At 45.0% G+C, this 12,621-nt stretch overlaps 1 protein-coding gene across 1 annotated transcript; it reads left to right on the top strand.

Annotated features, from left to right (window-relative positions):
• Window positions 1-476: 476 nt before the first annotated feature.
• Window positions 477-4,169, top strand: LOC133923919 (LRR receptor-like serine/threonine-protein kinase EFR). Its single transcript, XM_062369230.1, has 2 exons — window positions 477-3,543; window positions 3,633-4,169. The coding sequence occupies exons 1-2, from the start codon at window positions 555-557 to the stop codon at window positions 3,977-3,979; spliced, it is 3,336 nt and encodes a 1,111-aa protein (XP_062225214.1). The 5' UTR covers window positions 477-554; the 3' UTR covers window positions 3,980-4,169.
• The last annotated feature ends 8,452 nt before the right edge of the window (window positions 4,170-12,621 follow it).

Genomic DNA, 12,621 nt, shown 5'->3' with positions numbered 1-12,621 from the left:
TTATCAGTGCTGGTTCCCGAACCTTAGATTATCACTATCGCTTAATCATTATTGGTTCAAAAATCGGTAGTAAAACAGTTTTTAAACTGACGGTGACGAGGGGTTCTGTAGTAGTGCTGCACGCCCAGCGTCGTGTGAAAAGCTAATAAGCGCCGTGTGAAAAGCTAATAGAGTTGAAAAGTCTGTGAACGCGGGAGGGCAACCGGATATCCAGCGGATGGTTGATCCGAGCATAGATGCCGCGTGACAAACACATGCACACTCGAAATTTAGATTTTACCTATATCAAAAGTATGGAAAATAACCAATCCATTTTCTTCGTCCCAGTCTCTTTCCTGAACGGTGTTGGAAAGTGACCGAAACCAAGAACCTTTCCATGCCGGCTAAGCAAACCACATTGTCAACACAACAAATGTTTTGTGCGCTTGCCACTCAAAGATTTCCACGGATTCATCGAGTCAAGTCATCAATTCCTGGCCTGTTATCCTTTCAGAGTCGGAGCACAGGTACTAGTTGAGACCAGCTGTCCTGCACTCCTGCTTACACGGTGAGCGATGCTTCACTCTCTTGTTCTTGGTACTGCACCACACCACTCCATTACCACCAGCATGGCCATCGTCCCCATCGCCAAGCTGCTGCTTCTACTGGCCGTCGGCTTGCCGGCGTCCGGTACAAGTGCAGCCGCTTCTCCCCCTGTCAGAAGCTCCACCATCAACGGCAGTGATACCGATGTTGCTGCGCTGCTCGCTTTCAAAGCACAGCTCTCCGACCCTCTCGGCGTCCTTCGCGCCAACTGGACTGCCACCACTTCCTTCTGCCACTGGTTCGGCGTTTCATGCAGCCGCCGCCGCCAGCGAGTCACCGCCCTTGTGCTGAACGACGTGCCCCTCCGAGGACCCATCTCCCCTCACCTCGGTAACCTCTCTTTCCTTTCTGTGCTCAACCTCACCGGCATGGAGCTCACGGGCTCCATCCCATCTGACCTTGGGAGGCTGCGCCGCCTAAAATTTCTTGCACTGGGCAACAACACCTTGTCCGGCGCCATTCCATCGACACTAGGGAACCTCACAAGGCTCGAGTTCATTAATCTGTGGCACAATAACCTCTCGGGACAAATCCCCCAAGAGCTGCAGAATTTGCGCAATCTCAAGCACATAGATCTTCTAAAGAATTACTTAACCGGGCAAGTGCCGCATGATCTGTTCAACAACACTTCTCTGCTGAGATCTCTAAACTTTGGGAACAATAGCTTGTCAGGAACAATCCCGCATGCCATTGGCTACTTACCCATGCTCCAATACCTGAACCTGCAAGCAAACCACTTCTCTGGCCCGGTACCTCCGACGATTTTCAACATGTCCAGGCTCCAGTACATGTATCTTTTAGGAAACTATAATCTAAATGGCACAATCCCTGGAAGCAACAACAGCTTTATCCTCCCCATGCTACAAGTGCTCTCCCTCTCGGAGAACAGGTTCTCAGGTGAGATCCCATTGGGGCTTTCGCAATGCCCATATCTCTGGGGACTTTCCCTATCATTAAATTTGTTCGAGGGGCCAGTGCCGGCATGGTTAGGCAAATTGCTAAACCTCATTATCATTTACTTAGGCCATAACAATTTTGAAGGACCTATCCCAAGTGCTCTTGGCAATCTCACCAATCTTATGTCTCTGGACCTTTCAGCTTGCATGGTAACAGGACAGATTCCAGCTGAACTCAGCGGGGCGAGGCAAATCAACCAATTATTTCTCGACGATAATCAATTCACAGGACCTTTCCCAACTTTTGTTGCCAATTTATCAGATCTGTCCCTCCTCCTGTTGGGCAATAACATTTTCACTGGTTTGGTACCACTGTCACTTGGTACCGCTGGAGCATTTGAGATTCTTGGTGTTGAGGGAAACCACCTACAGGGGAATCTCAACTTCTTAGCCACTCTTTCAAATTGTAGGCAACTCCGATATCTTAACCTCGAATCGAATCAATTCACTGGCGGCCTCCCTGAATATGTAGGAAACCTCTCTAGTCAGCTTCAAAATTTCTTTGCCGCTCAAAACGAGTTAACTGGTCAACTTCCCGCTACCCTGTCAAATTTAAGCAACCTCAATGCGCTAGACCTTTCGGAAAACCAATTGAGTAGCACAATCCCAGAATCAATTCTGATGATGGACAAGCTCCTAATTCTTCGCCTCTCAAGAAATGCCATATCTGGCCCTATCCCATATCGGATTTCTACGCTAAGTAACCTAGAAAAACTAATCCTCAACAGCAACAACTTGTCTCATGCCATACCGAATGATATTGGAAACCTCACCAAGTTACAATACCTTATCGTATCTCAGAACAAGATATCATCAACTATACCAGCAAGCGTATTTCAACTTGAGAGTCTGATAGCCCTTGATCTGTCCCAAAACTCATTGGAAGGAGAATTACCGGCAGATATAGGCCAGTTGAAACAAATTAACTCGATAGATCTCTCCACCAACCTCTTGGTTGGTATGCTCCCAACATCCTTTGGACAGCTGCAAACGGTAACCTATCTTAACCTGTCCCATAACTCATTCAATGGTTCGTTTCCAGACCCATTGGACAAGTTAACCAACATGGAATCACTAGACGTGTCCTACAATGACCTCTCCGGTACAATCCCGCAGTACTTGGCCAATTTTACCTATCTCACTAGCTTGAATCTTTCTTTCAATAAATTTTACGGCCGAATACCCGAAGGAGGTGTCTTCCTAAACATCACCCAGCAATCTTTGCTGGGGAACACAGCTCTCTGTGGTGGCGTTTCACGTCTGGGATTTTCACAATGTCAAAGCAATCATCGTCCAACTAATCGTCATATTTTGAAGTTCTTGCTCCCTACTGTTATCATAGTAGTTGGAGCTGTCGCTACCGGCGTGTACATGATGACAAGGAAGAAATTCAGGAAGCAGGAAGAGAGGGTGGTTTCTCCTGACATAGTTGGAACGCTCAACCATAGGGTATTCTCGTACCATGAGATTGTTCGCGCCACAGATAATTTCAGTGAGACTAACCTGCTGGGGGCTGGAAGCTTTGGAAAAGTTTACAAGGGTCAACTGAGCAATGGCATGGTGATTGCAATAAAAGTTCTAAACATGCAGCTGGAACAAGCTGTGAGAAGCTTCGATTCTGAGTGTCGTGTCCTGCGCATGGCTCGACATCGCAACTTGATAATAGTACTTAGCACCTGTTCAAACCTGGACTTCAAAGCTTTGGTGCTTCAGTATATGCCTCATGGAAGCTTAGAAACACTCCTACACGCTGAAGGTAGAGTGCATTTGGGATACCATCAGAGGTTGGACATTATGTTGGATGTGTCCATGGCAATGGAGTATCTACACTATCATCACTTTGAGGTAGTCCTGCACTGTGACTTAAAGCCTAGCAATGTTCTATTTGACGAAGACATGGTAGGGCATGTGGCAGACTTCGGAATTGCAAAATTGTTATATGGAGATGACAACTCCGTGGTTTCTGCAAGCATGCCTGGGACAATTGGGTACATGGCACCAGGTACTTCGACACACTTGATCTAGTTTTCGGTATATCATCTACTACTATCGCTAATCATTTCCTTCTCTGTTTCGAAATTTGTGGGACAGAGTACGGATCAGTTGGAAGAGCGTCAAGAAGAAGTGATGCATTCAGCTACGGGATCATGCTTCTTGAAGTATTCACAGGAAAGAAGCCCACGGACCCTATGTTTGTTGGAGAGCTAACCCTTAGGAGGTGGGTTAATCAAGCATTTCCAACAAATTTAATGGATATTGTGGATGACCGGCTACCGCAAGATTCTTCTAATTCCCTCAATAACCTTTTAGTGCCAATATTTGAGATAGGTTTACTGTGCTCAAATGACTTGCCAGACCAAAGAATGACGATGACTGATGTGGTCGTGAGACTGACGAAGATCAAGAAGGACTACATAGCTTACGCAGAAATGATGTAGTGTGCCAGGTTGTAGATTTTGATAGAATGCTCGCATCTTGGTCAAATACATTAGCATCTTCTCTGATATATTTTCCCTGGCGTGCGTTTGGCTATATAACTCTGAGTGATGATAATTTGTGTATATAGCTCATGCTTGTGATACAGTTTAATTGATGTAGAGAAAAGAGCAGATGTTTTGATTGCCAAATAATGTGATAAACTGGAAGAATCACCTCGTGGATATAGCTAAAAGGTACGGATCATCCCAGATGGCCAGATAAGATTCAATGAAGAGTTTCTGGACGCTCACGAACCTTAAAAAATTGGTTGACTTTATTAACTGTTGATTTTTTTGTTCAACCATTGAACCCATTTCTCATGGCCAAAAATTTCTAAGGGTCGAGACCTCGAGAAGAGTTTTTTTTTTGGCAAGGGTAAGAGAGATGTATGGTTATGAAGCAACCACGAGGTGCATTACAATCTCTAAAGTAATTAAGTCACTGTATGTTTACAACGGCATGAATCTATTTTGCATTATATCCACTATTTATTCGTAAGATTAAATTCCACAGCAAATGTTACAACTTGCACTGTGAGTGTAATTAAGCCACTGTAGGATCAAAAACGGCGACTAGGGAGGGTGAATAGGTATCTCAACAAATTTCTTTCAAAATCGATAATCTTCTCCTATTTTAATCACCCAACGCATCTTAAAACTCAAGCGAAAGCAAAACACTTAGAGAGACTGTTCAAAAAAGAAAGTTCCGAGGCAACATAACTCCACGGATGGAATATGAACTCTAGGTTCCATTCAAGACCATTCTATGTGTCTTAGCACTCGAAAGCTTGCAACTTTGAAAAAGAACTAAAACAAAAGAGAAGATCACCGGGTGAAAAAACACTCCAAGTTGATAGTTTAAAGGTAAGGGAATTCAATATCCACTTGTACACATATGTGCGCGAATTTTATACCTCTAACAATAAGAAGAATCGCTCCAACAAAGTAAAAAATTTCAGCTCAAAAAGAAAAATGAAAATCACAACAAAAAAAGGAAAAACTTGCAAGAAAAACAAGAGAACCAATAAAAGGAAACTAGAAGGAGTGGAATTCAAGCATATGCAAGAATATTAATTTCATTTCTCGCAGAGGTCAACCTTATTTTAGACGGATTATAAAAATTTTACATATAAAAGCTCACACATAATACATAGGCTAAGTACCCCTAACACAAGGCTCTCATATGTGTGCCACAAATGGCTCAAATGCCTGGTTCAAACTCTCCCATAGTCCTACCCCTCTATTTATATGCTTAGAAAATTTGATCCCTAAGTTTCCTAACTTGTTACCAAAATACCGCTATCATGTAGTACACTCCTACCTACCACCGAGGACATTTTGGTCCATTTCTTGCTCCGTTCATCGAACGGTCGCGGCGCCTTCACGACTTAGCTTCGTCTTGATGTAAGTTTTGTGATGGTGCCACATACTCCTCCAATCGTCCCACGGTTTTAAGGTCCAACCGTGAAACCCTCTGCACGCTTCTCAAAGTGTGACTCGCTACTTGCTTACACCTTAAGCAAGTGCTCTGATGTTGACATGTGTACTCCGTCTTGCGATCCTGATCACCGGCAAGTCTCTCTCGCTTCCAATCCCTTGGGCTACCTTGTTACTTATACCGGCATCTCTTTCGCTTGACTTTGTCAACACGCCGTCTTCATCTTCCGTTTCATACTTTGCTTGACCTCCACGTGTACAGCTAGGATCACCCTTGACTCCGCCTGGCCTCCTTGATCGTCCAGCACTAAGTACCCACTTAACCCCGATCACCCACCATCGACCGTCAAGTTGCATCCGTCACCTGCACACCATGAGACAAGCAAACATATTTCTCCAACTCCAACTCCAGTTAGTTCATAATTAAAATGCTCAAACCAAGCTCAAGCAATCCAAAACTCGACAAACCAAATCGACAACCTTATCAATCACTCATCACATATAATCCAATGCACATTTCAACTTAATTTCTCAGTCACACTTCTTACCAAAATGCTCAAATAAAGTCACAGATATTGTTTAAGTTGTGTATTTGATTGCACCGTGCAAGGTTTCGTACCTGCCGTTTCATTTACTCTATCCGTAATCAGATAGTTAGATTGTAATCTCCCAAGTAAGAACTTTGAGTTAATGTTACCACATCAACTATCCTCACAATATCCAGATTTTGCCCTGAACTCGCAACCTCCTTCCCAACCGCATGCCAACGGCTTTTTTCTTTATTTCCCACCTCTTATTTTTTTCCCTTCCCTCTGCGGCTTAGAGCATCTCCATCAGTCTCTTCATCCCACCCGATAGCTAAAACTGTTGGCCACCAATCCTTTCCAAGCACACATGAGTACTACTCGGAGAACACACAGGACCACTCTACCAGCACTCACGACCAAACACGACCACTCACGAGCACGTTCGAGCACGCACGAGGACGTTGGAAGAACACGGGAGCACTCAGATGCGAGAAAGAGTTTTGCTCCGCCTAAAACCACCGTGACTTTTCTGTTTTCTTCACCGTTTATTTATAATACAAGAGCTCCTAAACCTGCCTACTTGGACTCCTAAACGCGCGGCACGACTTGCAGTTCGTGCGCATGAATGCGTGAGACTCGGCTGGCCATTTGATACACGTGACACGGCTGAAACTAACTGTGACACAACCACAACTTTAACTGAAAAACTGAAAAACCAGCGAACTACAAGCTTGAGCAACAAATTAAACTAACAAACTCCCCCTAATCCTGTTGCTCCTTCCTGATCTCGATTACACCGATCTTGTTGCGCATCTTAGCGAACCGAACTCGCCCAAGACATTTGGTGAGGATGCCCGCGACTTGCCGTTCAGTCTTAGTAAACTCGAGGTTGATCTGTCCTCCATTGACACAATCATGAATGAAATGATAATGTGTGTCAATGTGCTTACTCCTGTCATGGAGGACTGGATTCTTGCTAAGTGAGATGGCATACTTGTTGTCCACCAACAATGCCGATGCCCGGAGTTCTTCGCCGGTGAGCTCACGCAGCAACCAAACGAGCCAAACTCCCTAACATGCCATCATAGCTGCAGCTATATACTCTGCTTCACTTGTGGAGAGTGCGACCACTCTCTGCTTCTGCGATTGCTAGAAGATGGGACTATGGCCGAGGAGAAAGAGGACACTGGTCGTGCTCTTGCGGCCATCAAGGTCGCTAGCCATGTCACTGTCGCTGTACCCAGTCAGCGCTAGTGCGGCTCCTCCTTCCTTCTTGTAAATGATGCCATAGCCACGAGTACCATCCACGTAGCGAAGGAGATGCTTGACCACCGCGTAGTGATCTTCCCGTGGATCCTCCATGTACCGGCTGACATACCCCACGGCGAACGCGATGTCCGGCCGTGTATGCACCAGACAGCGTAGACCACCGACGATGCTCCAGTAGTGCGTCGCGTTAGCTAGTGGTGCTATGCTCACCTTGGAGAGTTTCAACCGCTCCTCCATCGGTGCAAGACACGGGTTGCACCCCACCATGCCTCTTCTCTTCGGGAGCTTTCTATCATAAGCACTCTAGCAGAGTGTGATGCCGCCCTAGCCCTGACTCACCTCAATGCCTAGATAGTAGGTGAGCAGGCTAAGGTCACTCATGCCAAACATCGATGTCATCTCGCACTTGAACTTGTCAATGTCACCATGGCTTGGCCCGGCGATGATAAAATCATCAACGTAGACGCTGACGATCAGCAGACCCAGTCCGGCATGGCGCGTGTACGGAACATGCTCGCTAGCGCACTTGACGAAGCCCAGTGTGGTGAGGCTCACGTCTAGTTTGGTGTTCCAGGCATGGGGCGCCTGATTCAGCCCGTACAAAGTTGTAACAGCCCAAATTCCTAAGAACAAAGAGAATTAAAAACTTTTCAAAGAAAATAAAAGAGTTTTCCAAAAACTAAATAAAATTCCTAAGTGTGTATGTGTGCCTTTATACATATACACATATATGTGAGTATGTGTGTGTTATATGTATAAATACATATACACATTGAGGGCTATTTTCGTATAAAAGAATATTTGTAGATATCTATGTGCATATATATATTTGATTGCTTGATTGATTGTATGATTATATGAGCTAATATATATATATATATATATGGTATATATGCTGTATGTATAAATATATATGTGTATATACATGAGAGGAATAGAATAGAAATAGAAAAGCCTTTTGAGTTATTAGGCCGAAGCCCATCTCTCTTCCGGCCCGCCTAGCCTTCCCCTCTCTCTTCCCTCTCCTTCCCTCGGCCTGGACCAAGCCGAGCCAGCCAGCTCTCTCCGCTCTCTCCCTGCCTGGGCTGGAGCTAGCCCACCGCTCCCGCCTCCCTTTAGGTCGCCCGTGTGCGCCCAGCCCTGTTGGCCCAGTGCAAGCCAGCCGCCTTCACCGCCCCGCCTTCCGCGTCCCGCTACCGAACGCGCCCACGCCAATCCAGCTCCATTCCGCGCCGCTGCCATGCAGGTCCCGCCTGTCAGATTCATCTCCGACCCGGAGTCTGCCGCGCTGCCGGAGTCTGAATAGAGCCCGAGCGCCGCCGCACAAATCAGCGCCTCACCCGAACGATAGACCATCTAGAAGCTCCCCGCATCGAATCCTTGAGAGCCCCGCGACCCATTGCCAGCCTTATCTCCAACCAAATCGTGATTAAACGAGGAGATCGAGTTCAGGATTTAGCCGCCACCGCCATAACCCTAGTCGCCTCCCTCCCGGACTCTCTAGCCCTCCTCGCCTATATATATCCGCCCCTACATCATCCCCAGAAGATCCCAAACCTTTTCCCTAACTCACCGATGCAAGAGCGATGCTGTAGTGCTCTAGCTCCGACAACGAGCCACCATTGCTGCTCCTCGGCCGAGCTCACTGACTCGTCGTCTCCGTGCCACAATGCCATCACCGAACCACTCCAGAGCATCACCCTCGCCCCTGGGGTCCAGACGTAGCCTCGCCCTTACTTCCCGGCTGCCGGAGCGTTGTCGCCAACGAGACCCAAAGGTCGTCGCTGTTGTACGCCGTTGTCAGGCCGTCTCTCCACCTCTCCGACCTCTCTGTTGCCCGAGGTGAGATCGTCATCTACTCCTGATGCTGTTCTACCGCTCACCGTCACCGCCGACGAGCCGGAGCTCAAGTCCGGTGAAACTCTGGCCGTGCGCCGCCGCACTCGAGCTTTCACCGCCGTCGGTCGCCCTCTCTCCGGCTACCTCACCTTCCCAGCTGTCCGATCTAGATTGAACAACCACAATTAGATGTATTGCATACTTCTTCACCAGCCAATCCAGAGTCGACACGTGTCCACCATATCCCAAGTCAGTACTGCTATGCCACCTTAGCCTGCCACATCAGCGCTTTCGTCTGATGTGTCAAGCCACGTCAGCGTTAGCGGCTGAGTCAGCAAACCCAGTCAGCGTTTCTTTTCTTTTTATTTGTTTTATTGATGTGCTGACGTAAATATTGATGTATATTGCGCAATAAATAGATTTTCAGTGTAAAAATAATTCCAAAATTAGGATAAACATTTGTAAAATAGTTTTCATGATGTTTATAGTATTTCTGTAATGTTATATAGTTTTATAATTCGAATAAATGTTTGTTAATTCTGTTTAATGTTTTTATATAGTTTAATAATTAAAGTAAATGATAATAAATACTAGTAAATCTTAGAAAATCCCAGAAAACTATAGATGACGTTGGAAAAATTATAAAAAATTCTTAGCAACATAATTTCATCTGTAGTTAATCTTTTTAGTTCTGTTTTGATCATTATAAAATTATAACTTGTCAACCATAGCTCTATTTTGACCATTTTTTTGCTGGATTATCTGGATAAGCGTGATCTTGTATGTGATGATGTTTGTTGTGTGATATTTGGTTCTTTTTGTATCTTGGTGTTTATAGGTTGCCTTTTTTCTTATTTTCGCGAGTAGATGCCGACGTTCCGGAGGAGCTAGAAGGACTTCAAGACCAAGACTTCGCTGAAGACCCAACTGAGTCGAGTGAAGGCAAGTTGTGTTCTTAAACATATTTATCCAAGTTTTTAAATATTTTGTTTTACAAACATGCATGGTAATAATATCTTGGGAATCCCAAGAGTTAGGTTTTACTCTAGTTTTCCCTTATCATCCTTGTCGCCATAGTATGGTTTTGGGTTATGAAAATGTAGGTGATGCTTAGCCTTGCTTTGGGATGGTAATCATGATAATTGTTCCACGAATTTGATAATGGTCCTATGCAACAATGATAAAATATGATGGAATAATTTTTGTAGCAACATGGTATATGGATTTGAGCAGGTGGTATGATGAGATGTATGGTTGGAAAAGTAGTAGTCTTGCTCAAATCTAAGGACCGGTTCGTAGGGTGACCTTTCTGTGTTTACAGTACAACCATAAGCCTGTTATAGGACGGGCCTAGCTAAGTAATTTGCTTACTCTCAGCATAGTGTAGACCAGGTAGAAGAGCGATGAATGGACGATGTCTTGGGATCTGAAAGGCGCAAAATGGGGCTTCCGTTGTTGAGGTGGAATCACGCGGCAGTGAAACCTTAGCGGGTAGATATGTGCTGAGAGGGGCATTATAAATGATTTGTAGTGATCTCCTGGCCACACACCTCAGTAGTGTGCAGTGTGCCTGATCAGCACGGACAAAATGGAGACTTAGTCACCCGCTTGCGGGAGATGAAATCACGACTTGTGGGTAAAGTACAACCTCTGCAGAGTTAAAACTGAATATTCAGCCGTGCTCACAGTCACGAGTGGCATGAAAAACCTATCATGATTATAATTTTATATTTTGGTTAGTAGGGTCAACTGTGGTGGTGGGAACCATAGTTGAGGTGTGGGTCAATCACGATGGTGGAAAACGTGGTTGAGGCTGGTTTGTCAGTGGTTCAACCTTGGCGGTGGGAGCCATGGTTGAGGTGATGGTTGTTCAGCCTTGGTGGTTAGAACCTTGGTTGAGGTGGTCAGTTGGTTAAGTCAGGATGGATGGAATCTTGAGGTGGTTTGTCATTCACTTAATTATTACCGCTTTTCAAATTGTTTTACTTAAATGCTGTTTTATGCAATAGAGCTATTTTGCCATATTCTTGTTAAAGCCTTCATATGCATACTATTTCCTTCACAACTTGCTGAGTACGATATGTGCCCATACTTGCTATAACCAAACACTCAGTTGGGAAAGAATTCGAAGATCTCGTGGAGGGTGCATTCTAGGGAGCTGTTCTACATCGATTTTCCCTGTGGAGTTATCGGTGAAGATGAAGACTACGTTTAGGATCTGCTGCAGAGTTTTATTTGGTTCTTCGACCTTTGGAGGTCTTTTGTAAGATGATTTGTCAATTAAGGTATGGATATTGTAATGATTATCATCAATGAAATCACTGTGTGTTGAGATTGATTCCTGAGCTCAGCAGATAGATGAGATTGATTTGTTTCTTGAACCGGTCTCGACAGAGGTGGTATCAGAGCTTTATCGACCTAGAACGCAACCCTAGATAGTCTGTTCAGCCCTAAAACAAGAGAAACTTAAATCTTAAAAGATATGCTTGAAGACTCCTCTTCCTAATCCTTCTTTCACTTCCCTAACCCTCTTTACACCTGGGAAGCCAGAGCTATGCTGCTGCTGCTTTAGGGAGGAATGACGTCTTGAAGACTCGAGAAGATGCCACTTTACAAGATTCCAGTATGAACCTACCTGGTTGCGGGGGACAACCGTGCAGAAGAGGCAAATGCAAGAACACCAGCTGAAAGGAGCCCCATCATCGCCACTCCCTATCCAGAGCAACAAGGATCTAAAGTTAAGCCTTCCCTACTTCTGGCATTATCACCTTAGGCTTTAAAAGCAATTCACCCTTGGGTTATGCCCTATATACCCATACTTTTATGAGCTAGGTTGGACCTTTAAGCCAATGATCGATTAGTGAACGCTTTAGGTCATTTTGCTGCTTTTGGTTTCTCTTGGTTTCTTGATAGTGAGTGATAGATGTGGGTTGTCAGAACGCCTGTGGGCACTCTGTCTGCAATCGCATCTTAGAAGTTAGGGAAGCAAAGATAATAACTGAACAAACCGAAGTTTTGAAAATCAAGTTTATCCAATCCTTCCCTCTTCAAAATTTCATATCCCTATACCTAGCCCAAAATCCCCTACCTAAACCAAATGGTGAACACAAGGAAACAACTCCAGGAACAACAACAAATGCGCTTCACCTCCACCCTAATGAGCATGGAGCAACTTATAGTGATGCAGACTCAGAACTCTCAAAGAGTGTCACAGACAATGACCAACAATCGGGAACCGTCACAGTCTCAGCCCCAGCCACAATCACAATCACACAATCACCACAACCAGTCCAAGTTGGAGGAATTCATGGGGACAAAGCCACCAATGTTCTCCTACACCACTAAACTACTAGTTACTGATGTTTGGAGAAAGAGCTATTGAGAAGAAGCAAACACTATGATAAGGAGGAAGTTCCATAAATGGAGGAAGGGAGTTAAGTTAGTCAATGATTACAGGAATAAGGTCAATGGGTGGAGAAATGAGAACCACACTTGTTGCCTCAAGGAAAACCTTAAATAAGGGAGGTAGAC

The sequence above is a fragment of the Phragmites australis genome, chromosome 7 (genome assembly GCF_958298935.1).
Source record: "Phragmites australis chromosome 7, lpPhrAust1.1, whole genome shotgun sequence".
NCBI lineage: Eukaryota > Viridiplantae > Streptophyta > Magnoliopsida > Poales > Poaceae > Phragmites > Phragmites australis.
The sequence above is the reverse complement of the archived record's forward strand: the minus strand, read 5'-3'. Positions and strand labels throughout refer to the sequence as shown.

Bases quoted from the DNA above. Each gene is read 5' to 3' on its own strand.
- LOC133923919 (XM_062369230.1), top strand. From the start codon at position 555: ATGCTTCACTCTCTTGTTCTTGGTACTGCACCACACCACTCCATTACC. The intron at 3,544-3,632 runs GTACTTCGACAC...TTTGTGGGACAG, and splicing joins AATTGGGTACATGGCACCAG to AGTACGGATCAGTTGGAAGA.